The 27,439-nt window shown below is 43.4% G+C and overlaps 2 protein-coding genes across 2 annotated transcripts; both read left to right on the forward strand.

The window, feature by feature from the left end:
• The first annotated feature begins 1,542 nt into the window (after positions 1 to 1,542).
• On the forward strand, positions 1,543 to 5,224 carry GKN2 (gastrokine 2). The gene is made up of 6 exons (XM_063358785.1): positions 1,543 to 1,628; positions 2,199 to 2,252; positions 2,784 to 2,915; positions 3,436 to 3,546; positions 4,335 to 4,488; positions 5,053 to 5,224. The coding sequence occupies exons 1-6, from the start codon at positions 1,617 to 1,619 to the stop codon at positions 5,130 to 5,132; spliced, it is 543 nt and encodes a 180-aa protein (XP_063214855.1). The 5' UTR covers positions 1,543 to 1,616; the 3' UTR covers positions 5,133 to 5,224.
• A 15,877-nt stretch (positions 5,225 to 21,101) lies between these two features.
• Positions 21,102 to 27,367, forward strand: BMP10 (bone morphogenetic protein 10). Its single transcript, XM_063358688.1, has 2 exons — positions 21,102 to 21,495; positions 25,339 to 27,367. Exons 1-2 carry the CDS (start codon positions 21,162 to 21,164, stop codon positions 26,280 to 26,282), a joined length of 1,278 nt encoding a protein of 425 aa, XP_063214758.1. The 5' UTR covers positions 21,102 to 21,161; the 3' UTR covers positions 26,283 to 27,367.
• The last annotated feature ends 72 nt before the right edge of the window (positions 27,368 to 27,439 follow it).

Genomic DNA, 27,439 nt, shown 5'->3' on the forward strand with positions numbered 1-27,439 from the left:
CCAATTATGTCCCTGATTTCAATGCATGTGATATATATATCACGGTAAGTGATCAAAACCAAGCAGCACTCTGTCTGTGTTTGAGGTAAAAAAGAACCAATTTTCTTTTCAGTAATTTTACTTTTCAGTTATGTCTCTTCTAACTAACTGCATTCTCTGAAATGAATGGCATATTTTTCAGACAGTGCCTGCTTCTAGCAGATAACGCCTGATGTTTATAGTGAATCCCAAGGAATGGTATGCAGAGAGGCTCTTCCTTATACTCATTCCTGTAACAGCCAAGGTCGGCTAAATTATGGACCAAGTTGGAGGGTGGGAAGTGGAAAAGCTTAGTGGGGTTGCACCTGCTGGGGGGAGCGGACAGGAGACGTGACCCAAAACTGACCAATGGGGTATTCCATCCCATCTGCAACATGCTCAGTATAAAAGCTGAGGGATCAAAGGGTCAGCCTCTTTCTTCAATGGCCGGTGTCCGAGGAGGACTCTGTTCTTCTGCCTTTGATCCCAATCCGTGCATTCCTGAATCCAGTTCCTGAGTTCATCTCCCGTCCGTCGCTGAGTCCAGTCTGGGACTTGCCCAGTGCCTGCCGGTGACGTGATCGTCATCCTGGGAGCTTGGTACGGTTTGGTATATATTGTATATATTTCATTATTTTCCTATTAATATTATTGTGTTTTCTTTTTATCATTAATATTTCATTAGTTTAGTTTCTTTTCAACTCGTAAGTCTCTCTCTCTTATTTTTGCTGCCTTCTCAGAAGAGGGATGTGAGGTTAAAGGGGAGAGAGTTTAGAGAGAGCATCGGTGATTTATTTTAGTGGCCAGCCCAGCCCAAACCACGACAGATTTATTGGCACCCAACATGGGCATGACCGGGCTCTGAAAGATTGCCTGGATTTCAACTTGCACAGTTGAGAGAGTATCGGATTTTTTCACCACAAGAGTCTTAAGGGGATGGAAATGAAAAGCAGACAGCTCACATCATGTAGTTCTTGAGCGAAATGTTATGTCGTGCCTTTATAGAGTTTTGCTTAAAGTTAGTTGATATAATGCCGCTTCTTGTTAAGAGTTCGTGCATGTATTGGATGGAAGAAATGGCTGAAGAATTGGTCTGTTCAGTGACTGGCACGTAGCCCACCATGACATAGGTATTCCTTTCCAGAATTTGTCTGCAGACTGTCAGACTGTGAGGGGTTATATTTCAGAAAACAAAATGCAGTTTGTATGAATGAATAGCAGAGTTATTCCTGATGACTTTCAGTTCTGGACAATATCCTGTTAAATATTTAAAATATTTTAAAAAATGGAAGCAACAAGAGTGTGAACTCCTCTTGAGTTTAAACCAGTAAATAATAGCCATTTGCAGAGTGATTGATTTTTCAAAAGCTGACTTACTGAGTGCTTTTAACCTATCGGGGTCAGGTTATCTGTGCCAACCCAAAATTCAGATATGAGGCTTACCACAGTGTGGCATGTAGATATGGACTTGCTCGAGTCATGAAGAAAAGTTCTGTCAATTGTTTCCCACACCTCCAGCAAGATATAAAAGTTGAAGGTCTCTGGGATTTTCTTGCATTCTTACTTTCTGCAGCCTCTTGTTCTTATCTGAAAGAAAAATGAACGGATTTGTGAGTATATCCATTTTTATTGAACATATATTTTAAAAAGTTCCTTATTTTTAAAAATAAGAGGACAGAGAAGAAGATGCTCAAGTAAGTGGTACAGTACTGGGACTAATATGATCTGTGTATTGTTACTGTGGGTTGTTCAGTGGGAAGCTTGCGTTTCCTGGGTGTGCAGTAACCCCTGGGAGTCAGTGGAAGCATCATTTGAGCAAAGAGTGCAGAACTTGGATGACAGTTCAGACGGGGGATGTAGTTTGGATTTAGTAATTACAGTTGTGGAGACACATCCAGAAGTAACATGGTACCAGGGAGTGTGACTTCTGAAAAATAAAAAACATGTAATGTGTAAGCTATCATTCTGCTTTTTCGGTTACAGGCAACAGAGAGCCTAAATGCAAGAATTTTACAACGAAGAGCTGTAACTGTTTACAACTAATAAATACATGTGTTAAGGGGGTCATTTTTCAAACTGATGCTACAGCTGCTTCCCTCAGTTCACAGACTGGTTTTTGGGGTTTTTTTGTGGCACTGCCTGGTGTTTCTGTTGAGTGAGAATGCTTCTTCCTTTTCCAGGCTGCAGTCCTCGTTTTGCTGGGAGTCTTTTGGACTCAGACTTCTGCATTGGAGGTAAGTAGACTGAGAAGCCTTGTGGTGCGGGTACTCCTTGAAAGTGCATGAGATTCCTGGGCAGGGGGTGAACGTAGTAGGAAGGAGAGCACAGAAGAAAATAACGAGATGCTTATTGCCAAGCACAGAGAAAAACGGCATTTGCCCAAGGTGACAGTGGTAGAAGCCAAAGAGGCAGTTGTGTGCAGGTGCACAGGAACACAAAATCTGGGGGGGCTTAGGTCCCCTTAGCTCAAGCTAAGATCTGGAGACTGTTGCAGTCTGCTGCCAGTGATAATGACTGGGGTGCCCCATGTTGTTTTTCCTTAGGCTGCAGCGAGGGCCTGTCCCCTCCTTTCTCAGCCTGACCCGCTCTTGCATGACTTATCTCCACCTCAAGGGCCTCCTGCGACTGCTAGAGGGTTGTTAAGGGATTTAGTATTTACATAAAGCAATCATGCTTGTTTATTTGAGAGAAAGCATTTGTTTATGTTACACCTTTTAAAGGCGCCAGCCAGATGATGAACAATGATTTTGTGTTTTTTACCAAAGACTTTTACCCTGCAAGAACCTCAAAATGACTATGTCACTGGAACTATGACTATTGACAACGAGAAGCACATTGTTGATGTCCATGTCCGTTCTGGCCTGTACTCCTCTGATACCATTTTTGACTACGTGCATGTAAGTAAACCTAAGAATCTACCAAGACTTAATTTTTGAGGAAGTCTTTAAACTCGGAAATTATTTTAGTGTATTGTCACCATGAGTTGTTGTGAAACACTGTTTCTTTGAAGACTTCCATCACCTTCCCTCCTCTTAGGCCATCTTTTGTTTCACCCATATGACTGTCCATTTCAAAGACTCATAATGAAACCTGTGGCGGTGGGTCACGACAGTGAGCAGAATGTCATTGACCTCAGTGAGGTCAGAGTTGAGAATGGGCTGCCATCACCCTCGTATAGCGAGTGCAGCAGAAGTCTGTCGGCAAAGATCCTTCCAGTCTTACGGACAGACGTTAGTGTGGGCAGGCTGCTTCCATTCCCCAAAGGTGACAATGTCCATGCAGAGTCGTTCCACAGCAGTGGTCTGTGTAGCCACTTGGTGTTGCTTCTCGGTTGTCCTAAAGATTGTAGGGAGAACCAACTAATATTAGTGGTAGCTGTTTTCAATTGATTAATTAGCTATGTTTTTTTAATCACAGGGATATATTGCAACAAGATTATTTTCACGAAATGCCTGCTTTATCATGAAAATAAATAAGGAATACATCCCAGATCTGGAAGAAATGGGACGGCTGGCTTTTGAGAGACAGGTGACTTTGTAGCAAAACCCGTATGGTGGACGAGAAAGGCTGCTGTGTAGGAGCTGGGTGGTGTGACGGGAGCCCTCCATTCTGCCTTTGAGAAGAGCAGTTCTTAGAATGTCTTTTACTGTGTTAGCAATGATAAAGCAGATCTGAGAAGACAGAACTTTTGGGGAATATAATTTAGAACATTATTTTAAGATAATAAGCAATCATGACACTCCCCATGGTTTTGGAGTGGATTGTCACTGTGACTAGACTAGAAGATCACCTGTCCCTGAAGTAGTGTAATTTGAGTGTTTTAGGGGGGTGGCAATATGAACTTAGGCAGGTGTTCTCTTTTTTCATTGTCCAGCTGAATTGTTGAGCTTGACATAACTTGAAATAATTCTGCTTGCAGAACAAAGTTTAGAAATCTACTTACTTTGACCAGACTTTGACTTTTCAATTCGGGCAAAGGTTTCCTGGAGGTGACTGGAAGTGTTGCCCGGAGATGGACTTGAGTTCTGGACCAATTTATGACAGCCTAAGAGTAGCGCATTTACAGCAAAACTTACCGCACGTTAACATAACTTATTATGATAGCAACACAGCTCAATTTTGGTATGTTAACAGAATGAGTATCTAGTGAACTTTGAACATATTTTAAAATCTTTTAAAAACGTGTAGCTTCTTTAGCTGCTGCTTTGTGTGACGCAAAGGAAGGTGATGTTAGGTTTTGGGATTTTCTCAAGGGGTGTCCTAGTAGAATGGAAACAAAGCTACATTAGTGATGATGTCTAACTCTTTCTTTTTAGACTATGAACACAGTATACTCTCCATATAGTGTGTGGGTACAGTTTCAATCGGGCCATTCCAGACTTGGACGTATGAAAGACTGGCTTGTCTACGGTAAAGCCATTGAACAACTCTGCACGGGTCTTCCTCTCTACCAGCTTGCAGAAACTCAACGTAAGTTATGAGATCAGAATGTTACGCTTCTGTTACAGTGCATAAGCACCTTTCTATCCTTTAAGCCTTAAGTCCACCTTTGAGGCATGAACATATTTCCCTGTTTGGGGGAGGAGGAGTAAACTACCTAGCAGGATGGAAAGGTAAGGCTCTGGGATGCTTTGGAAAATCTGGTGAAGCACTGCTTTTCAGTGTTAGGCATCTAAATGTCTGGGACAGCTGTTCCAAAGTGGTTTGCCAGGTGTCAGAAGAAACCACTGTGTAGCAGCGGTACCCAGCTTATGCCCCGATGATACAGAGATCCCACAAGGCATCTACTGTATGCCAGCATGCGACCTGCTGCATGTAAGGGACGGGAGGAGCACAAAGGTGATTTAAAGCCATGCAAACATTTCCTCCCTTTGAGTTATCCCACTGAAGTTTCACGCAGTGTCCATTGAGACCAACAGGAGCCTCGAATAGGACCATAATTGGGGATAGAAATTTGTGCACTTAACAAACTTTTCCTTGATGGATACAGAGATCTTGTCACTGCTAATATCTTAATTTTCTTGTTTCTTTTAGCACTAATCAATGCTAATGGCTGTGCCAATGCAGGAGTTCCAAGCATTTTGGGCATTAAAATCTGTGAAAAAATCAATTAGGCTGGATCTTGACAATTCTGCTGTATGGAAACAGCTTGTTTCTTGGCATGCTTTTGTGATGGGAGATGTTCTCCAACTGGAACAAAACTTGGTGTTAGACTCAGCTTGTCTCTTGTAAGCTTTGAGTGCAAGAAACCTATGATATACAAATAAAGATAATGCAGCAATTAAAATGCTTTGTCTTTTTTCTTCATCCAAAAAGAGAACAGAAATAAAATGGCTCAGAGATCTTCCAGGTATTTTTCAAACCCAGCGATAGAGGAGACTGTCCCAGTCCAAAAAAGTTCACAACCCAGAACTAAATGATCCTTTCCCACAATGCCAGTGTAAAAAGAGCTGTGACCACTTGCTGAGTGCCCGGCATATGCCGGGGAGTAGTTTGTGTCAGGAGCTGTTTAAAATACAAGATGAGGCAGCATTGGTGCTGCCTGCCAGCTCCTCTGGTAGATCTCAGTGAACGGTTGAATTCACACATCCTTTCCGTCGGTGCTTGGAAGGAGTGTGTCTTTTGGGGCTGAAGACTAAATGTTTGTTGTTTACTGGAGGCTTGACTGGCTGCCAGAGGGCAAGGCATTCCTGTGGAGTCCAGGAAACTGGCCTCAGGTCTGCAATGTGTTATGTTCAAATCAGGTCCTGGTCAAAGCATCTGCTATTTATAAAGAGAGCATTGTATCATATGGTGAAACTATTCTTTTAGCTTAATGGTGTTCACAGCAGGCTGCAGGTTCTTGGTGATGCAAAGAACGTTTCTGGAGGGTCAAACTTTTACCAAAGTCCAGGACTGGTTGTGTGTGTCTGCAAGATACAGGGAGCCTGTCTAGCTGTATTTTGAAGTGGAGCTCCCTGATGGGAAACTAGGAGCTGTAGTTGCCATGTTTGTTTGGCTGATGCACGGGGGATGTGAAACACCTCAAAGCCCCCTTTGAGTGAGAGCACTCCTTGGCAAGAGTACTCATGTGGGTTGTGACTTTCAAAGCTGTTGTGGTTGCAGTATCCGGAAAGGCCGTTGTTTCAAGACTTTCAAAACTGAGTGGAAGCCCTAATCTAGTTTCATAGAATCATAGAATCATAGGGTTGGAAGGGACCTCTGGAGATCATCTAGTCCAACCCCCCTGCCAGAGCAGGGTCACCTAGAGCAGGTTACACAGGAACACGTCCAGGTGGGTTTTGAATGTCTCCAGAGTTGGAGACTCCTCCACCTCTCTGGGCAGCCTGTTCCAGTGCTCTGCCACCCTCAGGGTAAAGAAGTTCCTCCTCATGTTTAGGTGGAACTTCCTATGTTCAAGTTTGTGCTCATTGCCTCTTGTCCTGTCCCCGGGCACCATTGAAAAGAGCCTGGCCCCATCCTCCTGACACCCACCCTTTAAGTATTTATAAGTGTTGATAAGGTCACCCCTCAGACGTCTTTTTTCCAGACTGAAGAAACCCAAATCCCTCAGCCTTTCCTCATAAGAGAGGTGTTCCAGTCCCCTAATCATCTTTGTAGCCCTCTGCTGCACCCTTTCCAGCAGTTCCCTGTCCCTCTTGAACCGGGGAGCCCAGAACTGGACACAGTACTCCAGGTGCGGCCTCACCAAGGCAGAGTAGAGGGGGAGGATGACCTCCCTTGACCTGCTGGCCACGCTCTTCTTGATGCACCCCAGGATGCCATTGGCCTTCTTGGCCACAAGGGCACATTGCTGGCTCATGGTCATCCTGTTGTCCCCCAGGACTCCCAGGTCTCTTTCCACAGAGCTGCTCTCCAGCAGGTCAGCACCCAACCTGTACTGGTGCATGGGGTTGTTCCTCCCCAGCTGCAGCACCCTACACTTGCCCTTGTTGAACTTCATAAGTGACAACTGTCAAGTCTCAAGCCTTTCTTCGTGTATTCTTCTGTTAGAGGGCACGGAAGTCATGGCAAGCCCCTCCCCTGCCCCAAGTCAGCCAAGCTCTTCAAAATCTATAAAATACCTGCCTTAATTATCTCAGGCTTTCTATATCTTTGAATTATTTCTTTAGGGATGCTGACCTGACACCAACTGTCCAGTGAAAGTTTGAAGACGAGAGATTGAAGTAGATGCCAAAGGAACAAACTGGTAGAGCTTCCAAAGAGGCAGACCAGACGTATAAACAAAGCTTATAGTCGTATTATTCTCAGATTATTCTTTAATTCAAGTTATTGAAAATAATTAGTCATTGCAACCTGGCTTTCTCTCTAATTGCCATACAGATGAATCTGAACCTTTATTGTGTGTGCAGTGTTAATAATGGTCCTTTGAGACTCTCATCCTGTTGCTACTAGTTTAATCAGAATTAGTGACTTTAAAGCAACCTCTGCGTGCTACATTCATTTATTAATGGAACGGTGCTCTGAGATTTGAGTGAGATCTGAATAAAACAGCTGAGTGGTTGTGCACAGTTAGAAAAGATGCAGGCTAAACTCTTCCCTTGGCCCAGGGGTAAAGAGCATTACTCGTGGGAAGAGCGTTCTGTTCTGCTCTCGCACAGCTGCTTACAGATGATGAGGACTATTCTGAATGGACAAGATGAGGGATGCATTGCTGCCTTGATACTGTCAATGGGAAACTGAAGCCCAAGGTAGTCTGTAACGGTTTGACTCTTCCCATGGAAACTGTCCGTGACCGAGGCAGTAACTCAGTGCAGCTCTTCAGTCTTCACCAATGGCTTAAAAACATCCCTTTCTGTAGTTTGAGGGAATTTCCTTTAAATGATAAGCCTTTTTGAGGTCTTATGTTTTTTGTTTAGAAAGTGTTGCATACAGATCTAAAAGCTTACCACTAAGCTTTTGGTGTTTACTGCCTACTAGTTTTGAAGGCAGTGTTACAGGCTGGGTGGATTGGTAGCTGATACGAGCGCAAATAGTTCTACAAAGAACTCTGAAACAAGCCTCAATACCTTCTTATCTGCCCTTTAATTTTGTTTGAGCTAAGGAGGTAGTGTTTCTGCCCTTCGTGTACTCAAACATGGAAGAAGATTGTTTCTAGCTTTCATTTTAGGTCACAATCTCATTCTGTACGTCAGGTCTGTTAGCAATATGTTGGCGTTTTGATTGCTGTGTTTATTGTTTGATAAATCGTGCTTCAGCTATCCACCTACTCCCACAGCACTGCCAGCGCCAAGATGCATGGCGTAGAGGCACCTGTTCTGAATGGAACGCCCGGGAGGCAAATCTGTTGTGATGTTGCTGTACCTTTTGGAGTGCAGCTCGCAACAAAGAGAAAAGGAAGCACAGGAAGAATCATACAGCATGTGAGCCATGGACCCACCTTCTCCTTGCCCCTGTTTTTCAGAGGGTGGTCTGTTTTCACGCGAGCATGTGGATGGGCAGGTTACAGTTCTGAGTTCACAGACCTGGAGCCTAGGCCTGTTGGTGTCACCAACATATTACTGATTTCAAAGGTCATGCTAGAAATGGCTGCAGGGCACAAGAAATCGATTGCGAATTTAGTAACTAACTACAGGAGAAGCAGGAATGTACGCCCAGCTCTGAACAACAGCAGAGAAAAGGACCTATGGAGGAGAAAGACTTTTGATGTTGTACCTATTTGATACTGACGTTGGCCAGTGCTGTTTCCTTCTTTGCTGACTGCATCACAGTTTACCTTATGTTTTAAATACCTGTCTTAGACTATAATTCACTTTTTTTTATCTTATCTTTTCTTATCTTGCAAAGCGATGGATGTTATTACTAGACCAGAGGGAAAGACCAAGAAAGTAAAAAGCACCAAGAACAGGCGAAGTGTCCCTGGAGATATGGTCCCTCTGTTGCCTTAAATAACTGTAGTGTGCAAGTGCTTCCAATCTTTAAATCCATAGTGTGTTAGCAAAAGGTCTGGACTGAAAGTTCACGATCTGAAGGAAATAGATAGTTTTACTTTTATTTATCACTTGACTTAGACATGTGTTGTATATAATAATAAGCATCTATTGATGGCAGTAGATTTACAGGTAGTCTGTTGGTAAGGATCTTTTAACATTGTGATCCGTGAGATTTCACACTGGGATGGATGGAAAATTCCCATGGATTTCCACAGGAGGGACCCACAGAGGATTGCAGCCACTTCCAAAGTGAAGAGCAGCCAGCAACTGTTCTCAGAAACAGTGGGAGAAAGAGTTATGGTGACAGTCAAGAAAGCAGAGTGCTTATCCAAGTAACAACTGCCTGTGGTTAATGTGCAGCGTGGATTGTCCGTGAGGCTAATTAGCCTTAAGCATAAGACGAACACCATGAAAGTAGCACAGGCAACTGGCATACCTGCTTCAGGAGAGGGGCAGGGCTGTGGTGATCCTACGAGGACTGGAACCCCCCTCTATCACAAAAATGAAGAAAGGTACCAGTGCACAAGCTTAGATCCTGAAGAGATATTGGCAGAAGGAGTCTCGAGAGGAAGAAAGTATCAGGATGTGGCTCTTAGTATGTTGAACGTTACCTGATCTTTCCAAGAGCTTTTCTCCCTGCAAGTAATATACGTGTTTTGGAAGTTTAGCTCGCTTCTCAGCTCGGCTTGTTCTGTAAAAGGTGGTGAATTTGATTTATGTGGAAGAGAGCACATTGGGAGGGTCTCTTGTGTGCCTGTGCACTGGCAGCTTTTGTAAGTTACAACAATGTATATCCTAGGCTGGATTTCAAAATAATGCTGATTATTTGCCCCCAGTTTCTTCAAAATGCCTGAAAGGTGTTTAAAGGCATGCCTGGTATCAGGCAAGCAATGGTATCATTGGATGCACACTGACAGGCAGCTAAATCATGACAAGCATTTGGGGAGGGCAGAATTAGCACACATTCCAGTCACATCTCCAACTGCGCTGCAATTAACCTTTCTTGATCCTCGTACATATCAGTGGGCAGGAAGCCTCTGTGGTCCCTCAGTGCCAAGGACAGCAGTTTATCTAGTCACCTGCGCTGCACAGTAATCCAAGATCTTTTTACCACTGAAGCCATTCCACTGAGAACCTCCCCTCACCACCTCCCCAAATTTCTCGGTGTACGAGACTGTTTCCCAAGGTCAAGGTATGACACCTTTGCCAGACCATGCCTTAATTTTAGAAGCCAAAAACTTGCCTATTGAGTGTGTCTCTACAAGCGCTAGGCACTTGGGTCAAATTGCTGTGGTCAAGCACTGAACAGCATGGCAAGATCTGTGCGCAAGAAGAGAAGAGGGCGCATCCCGGTAAAGGGAACATACGTGCTCAGTTTGAATCGAGGTGTCTAATCTTAAATACTCAGGGGTGGTGAGCTGAGTTTTGCACGGCTACTTGTTTGAAGTAGGGAAATGTCTTGGCCAGTGAGCCGTACCGGCTTGTCCAAGGCATATAATCCAGTCCTGGTGTGGTACATGTCTGCTTTCGACTCGAGTTGAGCACCAAGTGCGATTTCCATTGACCACTAGATGGCAACTAGTTACGGTAACCTCCACAGTTACGTCTTTCTTATTGCAAACTGAATCCGGCGTTGTTGTTAAGTGAGATCTTGCTGCCATTAGGCTGGTGGAAACACTGATTAGGAGCAAACCATAACTCAAAACTAAAATAAAATGAATCGCCATCAACCTGAAATTTGTTCCCCAGGAAGTAAAAGCTGAGTCAGGATGCAGAGGATTAGAATTCTTTCAGATTTCCAAACCAGTGGGACATATATACCGTTGTCTAATGAGGCATTGCATTTGCACCAGGTTTAGTAATGAAAGATTTCAAAACGTTCTAGAAACAGAAGGAGATTCACAAGATCTAATACGAATAAGTGAAATCTTTTCTCTTTCAGAAAAGGGATGCAGCAACGGAGGACAGATAAATCTGACAAAGGCCAATCACACACTGACCATGAGCACAGGTAAGGGGGAAGCCCCAGCACTCCTGCATTCTGCTCATCTCCCTCTCTTTATCCCAACCCTGTTCCCACCAAGTGAAATCAAACCATCCTCATCTGTCTCTGCCCCTGCCCAGTCCTGCTTAGCCGGGCTCCACCTCAAACATGAAGAACCCAGAGAGGAATTATGTGCTCTTGGCTCGTTGTTTGGTTGGGGCTTTTTTTACTGGGGGGACCGAGGTAAAAGGGGGTGGCAGTCTGGCTGAAATTTTGTAGCCAGATCTCTGTTCCTTGCCGGCAGGTCCTACTGTTCTTGGCTCTCGTCATGGCCACACCCTCCGCAGGTTTTGGCATCTCTCTTCCTATTCTGCAAGTTCTTTTCGTTGTTCTTGCTCTCAACGCAGAAAGAGGCAGCCGGATTCCTGTGACTTGGGGGTTCCCACTTTATTTAACTTTCTGAGGGTGAGTATGAAGAGAGGAAGATGATTCAGACCTATAGAACGGGGTCCTCAGGTCGCTGCAGCCATTTGTTGTTGGATAGAAAAGCAGATGTAGCATAATGTAGACCCTTCTGTGACTCTGCTCAGATTGGAGAATTGGTCACGTACGGATTGTTAAGCATTTAAGTATATGTTTAAATTGAGACGTAGGGCTTGAGCCGACAGAGGTAGCCAATAACCTTTTCCACCCCCTGTGATGGGAAGCAGGGGCTGTTTTCACCCAAAGAAGCTCCGCAATTCAGAAATTTGCCCTGAGCACTGGGAGGTGTTTGACAGCAGCACATTAAGCAATGTCCCTGGGTGCAATATACTGAGAGCTGAGCCAGGGCACTCTGCCACTCCTTCCAGATAAGTCGAGCCCTTTAACACCAGGGACTGCGAGGGGCTTGTTCCATGCTCTCAATGAGATAAGCTGCCATCCGCGCTTCACAAGACACCCCTATCTGCCAAGCCTCTCTGAGAAAACCTGGGAGATGTGCAGCGTGATTTAAAGCATGTTAGAGACTCCCCCGAGCTGCGGTCCTGAGTGTGGGGGTCTTCTAATGAAAAGTGAGGAGCTACCAGAGGGGTGGGATCCTTCAGGTAGGGGAGTGTTTCCGCATGGCTTACAGGTGCTCAACAGCTGTGAAGGAGCTAACTGCAACACAAGAACGATAGAGCTGGCAGTACTAGAGTCTAAAAAGTGGGACATTGATTAAAAATTCTCCAGTTGAAATGCATTTGCAGGATCCTGAGCCTCACAAGTGTTTAATATACCTGTAAATACAAGTGTGAATAGTAATACAAGTGTGTTACTTGTACTATTTACACTTGTATTACAAGTGAGAGAGAATAGTCTCTGTATGCGTACGCTACCACTAAAATGGTCTCAAACTGATGTGAGAGCTAATTAGAAAACTATCTGCGTACCAATGAGGGCAGTTTCCTGGCTGTAAAGATATTTGCATAGAGCTATGACTCATGCACTCTCCTATGCACCCCCTGCTTGTTGTGATTTTTTTTTAAAAAAAAAAAGCCGTCAAGATAAAGTCACGTTTTTGACGTGCTCATTAAATTCGGAGAGCATTTAGTCCTTCAGTTTGTTGGTCTTGTATATATGTAAGACTTTTTCAGGTGAGGAGAATTCAGCGTTTGCCTTGTGAAGCGAGCTATTAACAGCACTTGATCAAATTCTTTGGTCCTGGTAACCAATGCATCAGTATTCTGGACATCCTAAACAATAAAGTTACAAAATCCAGACTAAGAGGGGCAGACCGTATTTGGAATTTTTGCTGCAATCAAAGGCAAAATTAATAAGAAGTTCTATACAGTTTCCCTTAAAAAGAGATAGAAAAGACGAAATTTGATATTCAGTTGCATGACAGACAAAATGAGAGAGGCTGCTGACAACCGTAATTAATCCAGTATCATTCCAGTTATCAAGTTACAGAAACTGAAATTTAATACATTTTAATCTTTGAATTGTTAAGGCTGCACTTAAACCGTATTTTTTACTGAATCCGTGTCTTTCGCTGTTACATATAACTTGCTTTCCCTTTTTGATCCAAACCCTAGTGTCAAATAAACAGAGCAAATATTAGACATACCCGTCTAATTTTTCCTCATGTTTTGTTGATATGATTGCAAGCTGTCGGCTTTGTAATTACCATGTTGTGCTGAGACATCGTCTATCTTTGCCAGAAAATATTCCATCTAGGCTTAATACTCAAGTTGTCAACAAAATAATTTCAAGTTATTAATCAAAATTGTCAACAAAATAATTTCTGGTGAACGGAGGCTGTTTTCTTCCATCCCATTGTTCAAGATTAAGAATCCACGGTTCTATAAACCAAGGACAAGACACATATAGTAATTGTTCCCAAGAACTTTGTTCTTTTAGGTCTGTGGGAGTATGTAAATTGAATTCTCATTAGGGAAAAGAATGGTATTCCTCAAACAGCCTGCTTGGACATAACTGACAAAGAAAGAGGAACAATTTTGGGAGATTTCTGTAAAGTTTTTTTCGGAGTCTTGCTTTTGTCAGTGTCACTGAAGCTGCTCAGAGAGTTGCCTGAAGTTTAACACCCGCATGAATACCAAAGCTCCATAAAATAACTAGATGATGAAAGAAGGAATTTCAAAAATGTAAAATTAAAACTTTCTCTTGACCTTTTTCTGTTACACTGTTCTGTGAAGCAAGTACGATAAGAAGCCTGTAGAGTCAAAACTCCTGGTATTAAACAGCGTGCCTACTCTGCTGTTCATTAGCACTGCAGTACGATCGCTTTCTATGTGAAGATCTCAAATAGGAACTGATTTATTTTTGACCATGTCCCACCAGGTTTGAATTATCAGACTGAATTAATAAATTGGGTGACCTTTAAGGGTACTAAATTTTAAATGACCTTTTAATATTAGGGCCTTCATCTGCATGGAGGCATATACCAAAAATAATGCAAATGGGGACAAACCAATAGATTTCTTGAGACATCTCCCATCCCATAAATGATATAAGCAAATATTTAGCTTAGTCCTCCTGGAAATATTTGTGCTAAATGTAAGAATTTTTATTGCCTGTGTCAGTTCATTTTGAGGCCTAGCAGGAAAAAAAACAGGTTAAATGCTGGAATGTACAGAGCAGCTGCAAAAGCAAGGGCCTGCTTTGCCTCTCTCGTGTAAGGATCTAAGAACTTTCTGCGTATCATTCTCTGACTGAAGGACTGAGCCGTGTACTTGAGTGCATGCTAGAAATTTCCCGATTAAATACGAAGCCAACCCAATCACACTAGAAAGTGAGAGCTCTTCCAAATAACTGCGTGGGGAATGAGCACGCGGGGAGCTGGGACTCCCGGTAGCAGTGAGACCGTGAGCTTGCAGTGAATTTGCTGCACGTGACTGACAGGACACTGACAAGAAGGCAATGGCCAGCTATTTCCAGCTCTTTTCTTTCTGTTTCAGTTGCTCGGGCTTTGCGCTGGCTTGAAAATCTCCACTTATCATTATTTATCTGCACTGCCGCACGGCCAACGACCCACAGCAGAGACCAGGTTGCGCTAGTGCAAATGCACACTGATGGACTCCCTTCCTACAGCTTTTGCCACCTCAGCAGGAAAAAAGGAGAGAGGGAAAGGAATCGCCTGTAGTAGTGCACGTAGATTTTGTGCCCTGCTCGTTAGTATGTCCCCCGTCCTTTTCACTTGCCTGGAAATAGCTGATGAAGAAGAGGTGCCGCTGGCTTCCCATATAAAGCTATTGATGCACATTTCAGTGTTGCCTCTGGGGCAGAAGGAGGTTGTATTTTACAGCTGAAGTAGTTCCCTGCCCTTGTGGCTGCACGGTGACTCTCCTCCTTCTCCCTGTTTTCTTTTCTTTTTCTCAGTCACACAGGTTGTCATGCATTGCTACACTTCTCTCTCCCTGCTCTTTCATTAAACACTATCTTTTCATTTTCCAGTGACATCTGAAATCAGAATAGAGAGCTGCTGGGAACAGCCCATTTATGGAAAGGAAATCCAGAGCAGCCATGAACTGAGGCGTACAGGAATAAGGACGTAGGCAGATGCAGGAATGGAAACTAATTTTAGTTATTCCATTGCAAGCTCATCACACTGTCAGTGTCACACTCTTCTTTATCTCCCATATCACACCCAACAGTTACCTCATGCCACAGCTATCTCCTGACAGAGACCATTGTGGGACATTTTCATAATAATTGCATCCCTGTATTTTGGAAAACTTCAAATCACGCGCTGTGGTGGTTGCTAGTGTGCGTTAGCTTGCATCACTCTCCTGCTTCCCTGAAATGACATATACAGCTGTAGTGTCCTGATTAGAGAGCAGCCTTGAATTGAAATCCCTGCATTTACTCGGCTTTTGAAAAGGATTTCAGGTTTGCCCAGTGTGAATTTGAAAAACCTCTCAACAATCTTGTTGATTCAGTCTGAATGTTGGGATTTGATCTACGTGCTGTGATAGATGTGTCTTATAACTCCTGACGCTGTGCAGTGGAAAAATATGTGGGTTTTTTTCAGACTGATCTCCATGTTTTTGGTTAACCTCACCAAAGGCACTCCTGTTCTTCCATTAAAACACACCCTTCTTTATTAATGCTATATTACTTACGAGCAAAAGCAGTTGTGTGGCTGAGAGTGACAGCTCTCATACAGAAAAGACTTCCAGGCTTGACATTATTTTTTTCTCTAAGGTTTTAGCACAGAAACAAAGGTTCCCTTGTGCTATAATGCAAATACTTTGCAGGAGCAGGATGGGATAGGATATTTTCTTGTGGTGAAGCAGGACATTGCACTTTGAGTTCTGGAAATTGGGGCATGATTGCTGGCTCTGCTATCTGTCCTCTGCTACCTTGGGCAAGTCGTTTGACAAATTTTCGTCTATGAAACAGGGCTGCTTCCCTTTGCTACCCTGTGTGTCTCTTTACATACAGTCTACGTCCTTGGGGGACAGGATTTGTTTCTTATCTATTGCAGATGCAAGCGTCTAAATGTGCCGCTGACAAATAAGCATAAAACTGAAATGAAAATTGTAAAGCTCTTTGAAATCATAGGATACTGGCAGCGTTTTATGCTTGTTAGGTTCCCTCTCTCACCTGCCCTAAATATGGGGGTTTGGAATTGCAGTTTGAAGATCTGTAAGAAACGTCCCCAAAAGCTCGTAGTAGATGAGAGTCCTTCCCTTGTGAAATCTGAAATGAAATGCTCTTACCTCCCCATTCCAGCCACAGTTTTACCTTTATATTCATATATAAGCAGGGCAGGCAAAATTTTAATATCTTCTCCCCCTCCAGTAGATTATTTAATTTAATATTTTTTCATCAAATATTTCTCTTCAAATATTTAAAAAGAAAAAAAAAAAAAGAGGAACTCTTAAGGAACATTTGCTTTTCAGTAATGCTTCTCTATTTAAACCAAGGACAATTCTGTTTTCCTCTACTGAAACCTGAACCTCTTTGGTTTTGCTTGGTGGTGGTTTCTGAGAGACTCTTTCAATAGAATCAATTGAAAACCATCAGAGAAAAAGGAAAGAAAATCAGAAAGAGGGAAACTTTTTTTTCTTGTTTTTTAAAAAAACCCTAATATGGAATAACAATCTAATTTTAAAATCTTAATTACATTTGTTAAGGTATAGACTACTGAACCAAAATCCACCTGAGTTTGCACGTGGAGGAATTGCATGTGACATTGTAACTAACTGGCAAACTTTCTTTTTATTCACGGAGGAACTATTGATGTTCAGAAAGCCCAGGACACGTAAGCAAACATTAATCACTTTCTCCTGGGAAAGGTTCCACATCCCAATCTGCTCTTAGTGTGTTCGTGAGAGCAGATGTTCCTCCGTTTCAAAAATCAGACTAAGGGAGGGTGAGGATGCTTAAAAAACACTTCACATTCTTTTTCCCCACTTCCTCTTCCCCAGAGGAGCATCACACCTTTCGATCTTGTATACCGTCAACCTTGACACTTCGTAAAGCCTCACTTCACTTTCTAGCCTTTCAGCACAGAGTTTGCTTCACACATTCCTACTGAAACCCTTACTCTTCTGCTGCCTCTTGACAGAAGAAGCCGTGGAGGCATCGGCTTGGAGGAAGCTGTGGGCTGCCTGAGATTAGAGTCTATTTTGGAGCCCCACAATCTTCAGGACTGACCCTTTCGACAAGTGAGCTGTTCTCAGGAGCTGCTGCACAGCCTTGGCTACCGCTGGCTCAACACCACTCACGTTCATGCCCGAGCTGCATGAACTGTGAGTAGGAAAGGCCTCTCTTTGCTCTCTGGGCTGATTTTCCCCTCCAGTTCTTACCACAGCGTAAGAATGGAGAGTGGCCAACGCATAGCGCCACCTTCGTCAGAAGCCAGCTCTGACAGGAATGGTGAAACATTAATTAAACAGCGCTGTGTACACGCTGAATGTTGTTCCCTGACACTGCCAGGTTCAGTGCAGAGGTTTAGGTTTTCATTAGCGACGTTTTCTCATGTGTAACTGCAAATTCACTGGGGAAATGAATACAAACTTCCTGGAATGAGGGCCGAGAGACCTTTCTGTAACTCTGCCTGCCTGATGCACCATTAGTGGAATGGGGTCATTGTTTATGCTACAGATTTAATAATAATTAAACAGTGATGCTTATTAATGTTTCTTCTCCAACTACCTCAGTTGATCTATTTAGCATAGATTTTTTTTTGAGGGCAGTTTTCTTTCTTGGCTCCTTATTGTGCATGTAAATTGCCTTGCATGTGAAAAAAGAGGCCAAACCTCTTCATTTCAGTAACATGAAATAACGACCTTCTGTTAAACATTTTAATTCAGAAAAAAAATGAAAAATGCATATAAATTCCTCAGCCCGCATCCTACGGAAACAGGAAGCTGCTTTTATATCAGATATACTCTATGGGTATTCCTCATCTGGCAGATTCCCATCAGAGTCTAAATTGAATAAGCTAGGAAACTCAGCACATATATTTTTTCATGTAACACAGCAGGCTGTGTTGCCCTTCAATGCGCTATTGTTCAAGGAGTTATCAAAACGAGAGCGGAAATGCAAGGACAGTTGGAATATCTGAGCAGTGATTGTGTTCCTAATGAGCCACTGAATCAAGATGACATATTTGGGGGTTAGGAAATTTATGTCAGATCACTGCGTGCACACTACTTTTTACTTTATGTATTTATATCTGCAGGGTGTGAAGTTAGAGATTCGTAGCCATAGGAAATATGTCTGGACTTAGCAGGGCTTAGAGAGGTCACTAGCCCAGCCTCTGCTCAAGGCAGCGCCAGCGCTGCTCGTGTCACTGCTGGAGCGCTTAAAGTAACGCTGTTTGGTTTTGTCACCCAGGGAACCAGAGCTGCACAGCAGACTAAGCTTGAATTCATAGAAAAGCGGAGGGAACCTAGAAAAAGTTCTCTGACTCTAGAATTGTTTGTCCGGATTATCAGGGTAACAGAAGAATTTCACTCAATGTCTGATTAAAGCCCGGTGCGGTTCTCAAAATAGCCAGTGCGTTCATATCGAGAGAGGAGATTCAAGTAAAAACCTCGGAGCCATACAAATGCTAAAGAAATCCTGTTAAATTCAAAACCTTCAGCTCTAAATCTCAGAGAAAACCCCAGACCCTCAGAAAGGAGCCGCGTAATACCGTCGATCCTGGTGCTTACAAGCTCTGCGAGGCATATCTGTGTGCTGTTGCCTGTGCAGTCAAGCCATTATTCATGTTGTCTGAGAAGGAAAACCGGGTATGCGCAAGGGCTGAGGACAGGGCCACGTGCTGTGAAGTGCTGAGAAGGTTCAGCACCTGCTGCCTTCCAGCAAGAGGTAGCTCTTCAATGTGTTTTTCTCTTTCATCTAAAAATATCTGCATTTTAACAAATCAGAGCATTTCTGAAATTAATATTTAAGCACACACACAAAAAAAAAAAGGAAACCACTTTTGCAGGTGCTCTCACTCTCATGACAAATCTACTACCTGCACAGCTGGCCGCCCCAAGCCATCCTGAGGGTTTTCCTTTACAGTAGCCGGTGTGCTGCATGAAAGAGTTAAGGCTAAGTCTGTTCTCATGGTTTTTAATATTAATCTCACTTCCTATGGCTTAGTTCAGCATAGTCAGGTGATGAATCACCAACAAAAAGAAGATTGTGCTTTTCTTTGACAGTTAATTAGCAGAAGTGACCGGAACTCAGCTCCAAAATTTCCCTAAGTTTCTGTGTTTAGCTCTGGAAAGCCGCAATATTCAGAGATGAGCCATTGACAAGGCTGTGGATGATTTACAGATAAACTTGCACAAATGTCCACAATGAGATCTAAATGAATCTTCCTAAGCTCAAATATCTACTTCTAATGTAGTGTAGCAATAGCAGGGACCTTGATAATGCATTTAGCTTTCATTGTCACGTTTCCCACGTTTAGAAGAAGAAAAGTTGAATAAAACGAGGTTAAAAGGCCATGCTGAAGTCTGGCTCCATGGCATCAATACTGCGCATCATTTTCACAAAGATACTGGTATTTATGAAAAAAAGTTGAGGATGAATTTAAAACAGGCATGGCTTGAGTATCCTTCTAATTAAGGCAGCTGGAGTTGTGGCCGTTTGTGACAGAGAGAGATTTGGGCTATTGAAGAAGGAAGGAAGTTGGGGAGATGAGCTAACAAACCAGTGGATGTGCTTACCCCTAATAAAAAAGCAGGGTCCAGAAAACTCAGCAGGTCAGGGGTGGTTTAGTCTTTGGGTAAAGTTCTTAGTCTTTGGGTAAAGTTCTTTGTGCTTGCAAGGAGAAAATGCATCAGTCGTGAGAAGAAATGCCCCTTTATCGAGCTCTGAGCCACTCGGGCAGAGGAGCCGAGCTCTGGCCCTGTGGCCAAAACAAGGGCACTTTGAAAAAGTCTGTGACAAACAAGGAGATTTGAGTGGACAATGAGAACTGGACCAATTTTTGCATGCGCAGTGCTCACATTTTGTTGAAATTTGAACCCTAAAGCAAAAAAGGACCACTAACTAATTTTAGCACATCTTTTTGCCAATCTCATTTCCATATTCCCCACGCTGTGCCTCTGAGCTATTTGAAGTGACGCAAAGGTGAAGTCAGAGTAGTCTGTTGGCCTTTGTGGGTTTTCAGTAATTTTTAGACAGCCTGTTGGCAGGGCTGTGACTGGAGCAAGAATAACTGTAACCTGACAAATCGCATATATAACATAAAGAGGGATGGAAAGATTTTCTGAACCGTTTGCAAATATTCCAGTGCGCTCTCTGTTTCTGAGCGTTTGGATGGTATGCAGCTCGGAGTGCTAGCATTCAGCTAGTGTTAATGTTAGATCAGGAAAGAGTGGTTTATAGTGAAAATAAGCACTGGGAGGACAAAAAAAAAAAAAAAGTCCTTTATCACAAACTGTGTGGTGTATGATGCCGGCATAAATAAAAATTGAGGCCCAGCTTTACAAGCCCCGCTCTCGGGCTCACATTTGATCTCTCTTCAAAGCGCTCTTTCCAGCAGAGCCCTTACAAAGTGCAGCTTTATAGTTGCGATGGGAGAAATTCTCCTCGCTCATCATTCGCTCCTCTGCATTCAGGGCCTTGTGGCTCCAGTAGTGTGGTAGTACCTAGAGCTCCTCTCCTGTGCTTTGGGCTCGATGAGCACAGAAGAATGGACCTTTTCCCAAAGAAGTTCCTTTGTAAGAGTAATGTAAAGACTTAGCTCTAAAACAGTTTTGAAAAAGGCAGAGTTGTTACCTTAAAGGGGCTATTCTTTGCCCTTGGTGTGAAATTGATGGGTTTGGATAGAGGCTCTGTAGCATTTACATGTTAGCTTGAAATCTGTGTGGATGAAAGTTGTTCACACACGGCAAAGGAAGTCGGCTACCAGGAGGCAGAAAGAAAGGGCAGTTCCTCTCTGAGGAGAAACTTGTCCTATCTCCAAGTGTCCTAGCGCAGAATGTTTACAAAACGCTCATTAAGGGAAAGGGGCGAGATAGCAACAAATCTGGTGAACAGCTTACACTACATGAGATAAGAGAGGCAAGGCGACCATAGAAGAGAGCAAGCCATATCCAATTACCGAGACCTGGTTTTGGGGAGGGGGAAGGGGGAGACAGACAGGACGGATCACAAGTTTCAAGACAAGAGCTTCCAAACTTGTCATCTCTCTGTGACACAAGCCGCGTACAACCCAGGGGATAAAACCGCCACTTAGCCCACACGAGAGCTAGAGCTTGTTGAGTGCGGTTGGAGGCTAGAGCGAAGTCATGGATTCTGTAGTCGTCCAGCTGTGGGCTGTCCTCTGTCTCTTAGTTCACCTTGCCACTTGCAGTCCCATCCTGAGCTTGGAGCACTCTTCCTTGGAGGAAGATGTGCCTCTTTTCGATGAGATTCTCTCCGAGCAGGATGGTGTTGATTTCAACACGCTGCTTCAGAATATGAAAAATGAGTTTTTGAAGACGTTGAACCTCTCTGACATTCCCCTGCATGAAGCGGCCAAGGTGGATCCACCAGAGTACATGCTAGAGCTGTACAACAGGTTTGCCACTGATAGGACGTCTATGCCATCTGCAAATATTATTAGGAGCTTCAAAAATGAAGGTAAGATATGCGCATCTGTAGGAGAAGTAAATAGAGATGGGTGTCTTTATAGTCAGCGTGAAACGTATTTACCTGGCATGGAGCATGAACCGCACTAGGGGGAAAAAGGGCCTTTCAGTGAGGATGGCGCTGGAAATAGGCGGCTAACGCTGCTTGTACCAGGGTTACCCACATCCCACTTCTTGTGGGGAGATCCCTTGTCCTTTGCTTTTGAGACTGTAAGGTTTTGGGGGGAAGAAAATGTCTCTTTAATGTTTGGACAGCACCGAGTATAACTTGGGTGCATCATTTGCATTATCCCATAATGACACACATCGTTTGTGTTTACCTGATCGATTTTTCAAATGGATACCTCAAGTAATATTTGAAATTAATGCAAGAATTTTTTTTGCACACTGTTCAAAGGTACAATATTTTCCTATTATGAGCTTAACCAAATACGGCTTTCTGTTGATATCCTCTCGCTATTGATCCTCATGGGATTAGTAACACTTTCTTCCTTTGGCATCTGAGCATAAGTCCAGAAAATACATAGCAAAGCAGAATTTTGGATAACCTTTTGGTTCTACTTTGGAGGACTAGAATATTTCCTATTTTAGAAAAAAAAAAAACCCTGAAGAAGCTAATTGTGACCGTAGATAGTTTCCCTATATGTTTCCGCTTCAGCATTTCCTCTCAGATCAACAAGGAGAAGACGTTTCAGTGCTAACATTCAATAGTTTCTCAATACCTATTTGTGCCAATACAGGTTTTATGTTAAAAATGTTTTTCAACTAATCATTTCCAAATACCGATTCCTTCACTTGGCAAATACAAGTGCTTTGATTCGTTTTAACTACTCAGGGGTACATGCAACTATTCAAACTGCCGTGGGGCTTCCCTCATCCTTTGTTAGTCTAATTAATGAAGTATAGAAGTTATTATTGCTTTTTTCTAACATTCGCAATTTCAAAGGGATGAACTATAAGGGGCTACGTGCGAGTCATTTCAGTTTTGCCACACAGTGAGATGCAAGGAGAGAATCCGAAAGCTCTGTTTTGCTCTGTCCTCCTGCCAGGCCTGGGCACTCTTTACCAGAGTGTGAAGAGACGCCACATTGGGGTTTAAATCTTCTGTGTGTATTCTTTTCTCTAGTGTGGAGAAATTTATTGAAGGATTGATGGCAAACTAGTTGCACCCCCTGGTGAACAGTCACTCATCTGAACAGCCATGCCTGTCAGTGCTCATCAGCATAAGTGAAGACATACGCAGGAATGCGTGTTGTTCTTTCCTCATCTTGCACCATTCTGAAAAAATAAATGGGATGAAAGTTGCCAAGTACAATGTGCTAACGAATAAAATACAGTGTGGCTTAGTGACGTAAATCTGAAGCCATTCCACTGGCAAAACCGAAATTCTTTCAGGTTTGCAGCATTGCAAATGGTACAGACTGGTCTTTTGTCAGAATACATGTAGCGCTTGGCAGTTCTGTGGCTCTCTGTAGCCAGGGCATTCGACGCCTCTTTCATCACTGCCGAAGTTCTGCACCAGTTGGGGTAAACTTGGCTTAACGTTCTGTCACTTCAGTATTTCTCTCACCTCTTCCAGTCCAAACCAGCAAGACGCAAAGTGAGACTGCTGATGTTAAGACAGCTTCATAAACACGTGCAGTTAGAGAGACCATGCAGTTAATGTTTGTTATGTGTCTTGGAAGTCTGTATAACTAAAAACCATCCATTTCATGCTAAAGAGCTCTTTTGATAGAGAAATTAGTTACTTGCAATGAGCAGGACAGCGGAAACAGATGGTAGAATTCGTAGAATTTTCTAGGTTGGAAGGGACCTCTAAGATCATCGAGTCTAACCATTAACCTAACACTGCCAAAACCACCACTAAACCATGTCCCATATGATGGTCCTCACTCACTGAGAAGTGACACCACGAACCCTATGGCAAAATTTTGGCAGTATCGATCTCCAGCCCTAAATCAGGACATTATCAAGATCATACGCAAGAACAACATCCTCCCTCTTCCAAGAATTATACCACGTAACTTTTGTTCACCTGCCTACTGAAACTTGGCAGTAATGGTAGTTTCATTATTATCCATTAAATCCTTTATTAAATTTGTTATAAGAGCATTATAGAAATATAATGTGCTGCATGGCTGGAATTAACTCTCGGTTTTAACCCATGGGCTGTAACATCTCCATTATAAATGGGGCTGTAATCAGTTCTTAAAACTTGAATAAAGGTCGTAAAAGAAATTCTTCTCTTCGTATGGACTCTAGATCTCCCCTCCTGACGCAGCTAGGGATGTACTGGTAACCTGTGGGCTTTCTAGCTAAAGCATGAGGTCACATCCTGACTTGGAAACGAATACTTCTCATGGCCTGCTAGTGCTCACCCGGCTTCTTACCTACGGTGTGGCCTTCCCCTGCCTCCTGGTGAATTACTTGTGCTCATCTCCCTTATGGTCAGGTGGCGTTTCTCCGTCCCGTCATTACATGTAATCACTGCAGACTTGCTTTAGCATATCAAGGCCTAGGAAATCCCAGAGATGACTTCCAGCATGGCGATTATAGCTAAGCTTGAGTAGCACTGTCTTTCAGCTCACAGCCTGCTCCTACCCTGGCATTGTGCAGAGCAAAAAGCTCCCACCTTTATCAATTGACAGGTAGGGAAATGCAAGCAGAATCACCCTTCTTTTTTTATTATTTGTGAACAGATGAAAGTGCAAAATGGAAAAACAAAAGAAAAGGGCAGGTGCCTCAAAACTGAAATTAAGTAGGACAAGTCATGTGCTTAAGTTAACTTGCGCTGATGGAGCATGGCCAATACTTGCAAGTTTATCAGCGTCATTTTTCTACAAACACATCAAAATTGGAGAAGTCAGAGATGAAGATAGTAATAGGTCGCAAGTAGTTTGCCTTTGCAGAAATGTTACCCATAGTCCCTATGGCCTAATCTGTCTTCTGAGTCCCAAGTAGACGGCACAGTAATTCAGCAACAAATACACAATCATTAGCTAAGATTCCTGCATTGTGTGAAGAAATGCGTATTGCCTGTGTATAAACAAACATCGCAGATAGGACAGCCAGCCTGACGGACAAGCAGATATTATGTACTTATATGTCTTATTAACTAAAGCTGCCAAAAGTGCCTGGCTCAGTACAGCTGTTTGACTGCTCACTGGAAGCCCGTTGAGTCTGTGGCAGGATTTCTGTTGACTGATGGTTCACGCTAGATGTTCACTGCCTGCTCTTCCTAACCAGGAACCTTTACATCTTCTGAAGCCACTTTTCCTCCCTTAGCGCGTGGCCCTTTCAGTTTCTGAGGGATGTTTCGGCAGAAGCGGATCCTTGCTAGCACAGAAATGCTCAGCAGACGCAGATACAGCCTGGTGGTCTTGCATATGCAGCTTCTAAGTCGTCTGTCCCATGTTCACTCTGGTGCCATATCCTTCTTTCCCTTCCTCTCCTGCACTGATGAATGTCTTCCGTCATTGCTTAAATAGTTGCTGTGCAGCAACCTAGAGCTGATTTCGTTTCAGTATTAGGCAACACATTTTTAATATGTCATCCTTCCAGGTGACAAGGAAGTCCCTGGAAGGCATGGGGATAGAAGCAGAATCTATGAAACCAGGTTTATGGTCTTTATCGTGTGTGGGATCTCGCTCTCCTTAGACATCTAAAATAAAGTCAGCATTTTTTAAAAGTACAATTTTGGGAAATGATGAAAAAAACACTCTACCAGAACTGTTCAACTGAAACCAAGCAATGCAAAACATGTCAGATGAATTTTGGTGCATGTGTTGCTGGGTGTATTGACCCTTCTAAAATATTTGATCTTTGTCATTTCCAGACTTGGCTTCCCACCCTATTGGTGTTACAGGAATTCGGAAATACCCTCTTCTATTCAATGTATCCATCCCTCACCATGAAGAAATCACCATGGCAGAGCTGAGGCTGTACACCTTGGTGGAGCAGGACCAAATGCTCTACGATGGGCTTGACCGGAAGGTCACCATTTTTGAAGTGCTGGAAAATGACCGTATGGGAGTAGGAGAAGAGAGAAAGACAGTGGCACTGGCATCCAGGCACATCTATGGCACGAGCAGTGAGTGGGAGAGCTTTGAGGTCACTGAAGCCATCAGGCGTTGGCGAAGGGCTGGGCTGACCACACACCGGCTGGAAGTTCATATAGAGAGCAGGGAAGCAGAGGAGCAGAACGGAGAGGGGAAACTCGATATCGACATCAACTCTGAGGCTAAGCACGTGCCCCTGTTGATTGTGTTCTCTGATGACCAAAGCAATGACAAAAAAGAGGAGAAGCAAGAGCTGAACGAAATGATAGACCATGAGCAGCTTCTGGACTTGGAGAACCTGGAGGTTGGCAATTTCCATGGCCAGCCTGGTGAGGAGGCGCTGCTCCAGATGCGTTCCAACATAATTTATGACTCTACTGCCCGAATCCGGAGGAACGCAAAAGGCAACTACTGCAAAAAGACTCCTCTCTACATAGATTTCAAGGAGATTGGCTGGGATTCCTGGATCATCGCCCCAGCGGGATACGAAGCTTACGAGTGCCACGGAGTGTGCGCCTACCCTTTAACAGAGCATGTCACACCAACGAAACATGCCATTGTCCAGACTTTGGTTCACCTGAAGAATCCCCAGAAAGCCTCCAAGGCTTGCTGTGTGCCCACCAAACTCGATCCCATCTCTATTCTCTACTTAGATGCAGGGGTGGTCACCTACAAGTTCAAATACGAAGGCATGGTGGTATCAGAGTGTGGCTGCAGATAGTAGCAGGGAATGCATGCACAGGGGAGTGCACAGGGGAAGTATTTAATGATTCAATCTGTAAATTTGTACATTTCAGATTTCCTATTTAATAAGGTTATTTAATGAGGCATGTACAGATAATTGTATGTTTCCTGTTATGGGGAATGGGCAAGTCATACGACTGTAGGGAATGTATATTTTGTTCCATTGCTTGCTTCTTGCCGTTCTTCGCTGTCCAAATTATGACCCGAGTCTCTCTTCCTATCAGGGCATAGAGCAGATCACTGGATTATTTGGGAGGGCTCTTCATGCCAAGGGGTCACATTCAAATTCACAGAAATAAAGGCATATTTTTGTACGTTATAAATGTTGATTGGCATCTATAGGGATTTCCAGACCTACTAAAGATAAATGAACTATGGGCAATGCACACCTAGATTGCTTAGTTCTGTGTAAAATCTTTATAAAGGTCCTTTACATGCTCAGATTAATTTTTTTAAACTTATCTCTGTAGATCTTAAGTCCTGATAATTCTCAGGCTCCTAAATCACTAAGACACAACAAGGTGTTAGACTTTTTTCTTTTTATCTTAGTCCTTTCTTTCATCGTTCCCTGTTTCAGTTAAAGGTAACTGCCAGGGATGGTTTGGCGCCTGGAGCGGAAGGGAACCATTCTCTTTCCCATCTTTCTTAGTAAAGCGATGGGCCCAGGAGCAATGCCAGGCTTGTGCAGCGCTCTGACGTGCGATGGCAAGAAATTCCCCCTGTGCATTGCAAAAGCACCCCGTGTAAAGCAGCGCTGGCTTGTTGCAGTGGCCGTATGTTGTCTCTCAAGGGCCAGAGCTTAAGGTGGCAAAAATAAGCGCAGGAAATTTCCTGAATCCTTGAAATTGTACCACTTTATACCTGCTAAGAAACTAGTCCCCCTACCCAGACCAGTAAGTTACATACAATACAGCTATGTAATCCAGCTCAAATGGCCAAGTGTAGTATTGCCTTTAGTCTGCGTAGAGCTAGACAGAAAAGGAAACCCCTTCGTGTCAGCTAGATAGAGAGGATCTTTCCTTTATGTATGTGCTGAAGCTGTCGATTCATAAAGATATTGCCCTCCCCCCCACTTAAAACTATATATGATGGAGTCACATGCCATGTTTCCGCCACTCTTCTGCAACAAATCGT

The sequence above is a fragment of the Chroicocephalus ridibundus genome, chromosome 23 (assembly GCF_963924245.1).
Source record: "Chroicocephalus ridibundus chromosome 23, bChrRid1.1, whole genome shotgun sequence".
Lineage (NCBI taxonomy): Eukaryota > Metazoa > Chordata > Aves > Charadriiformes > Laridae > Chroicocephalus > Chroicocephalus ridibundus.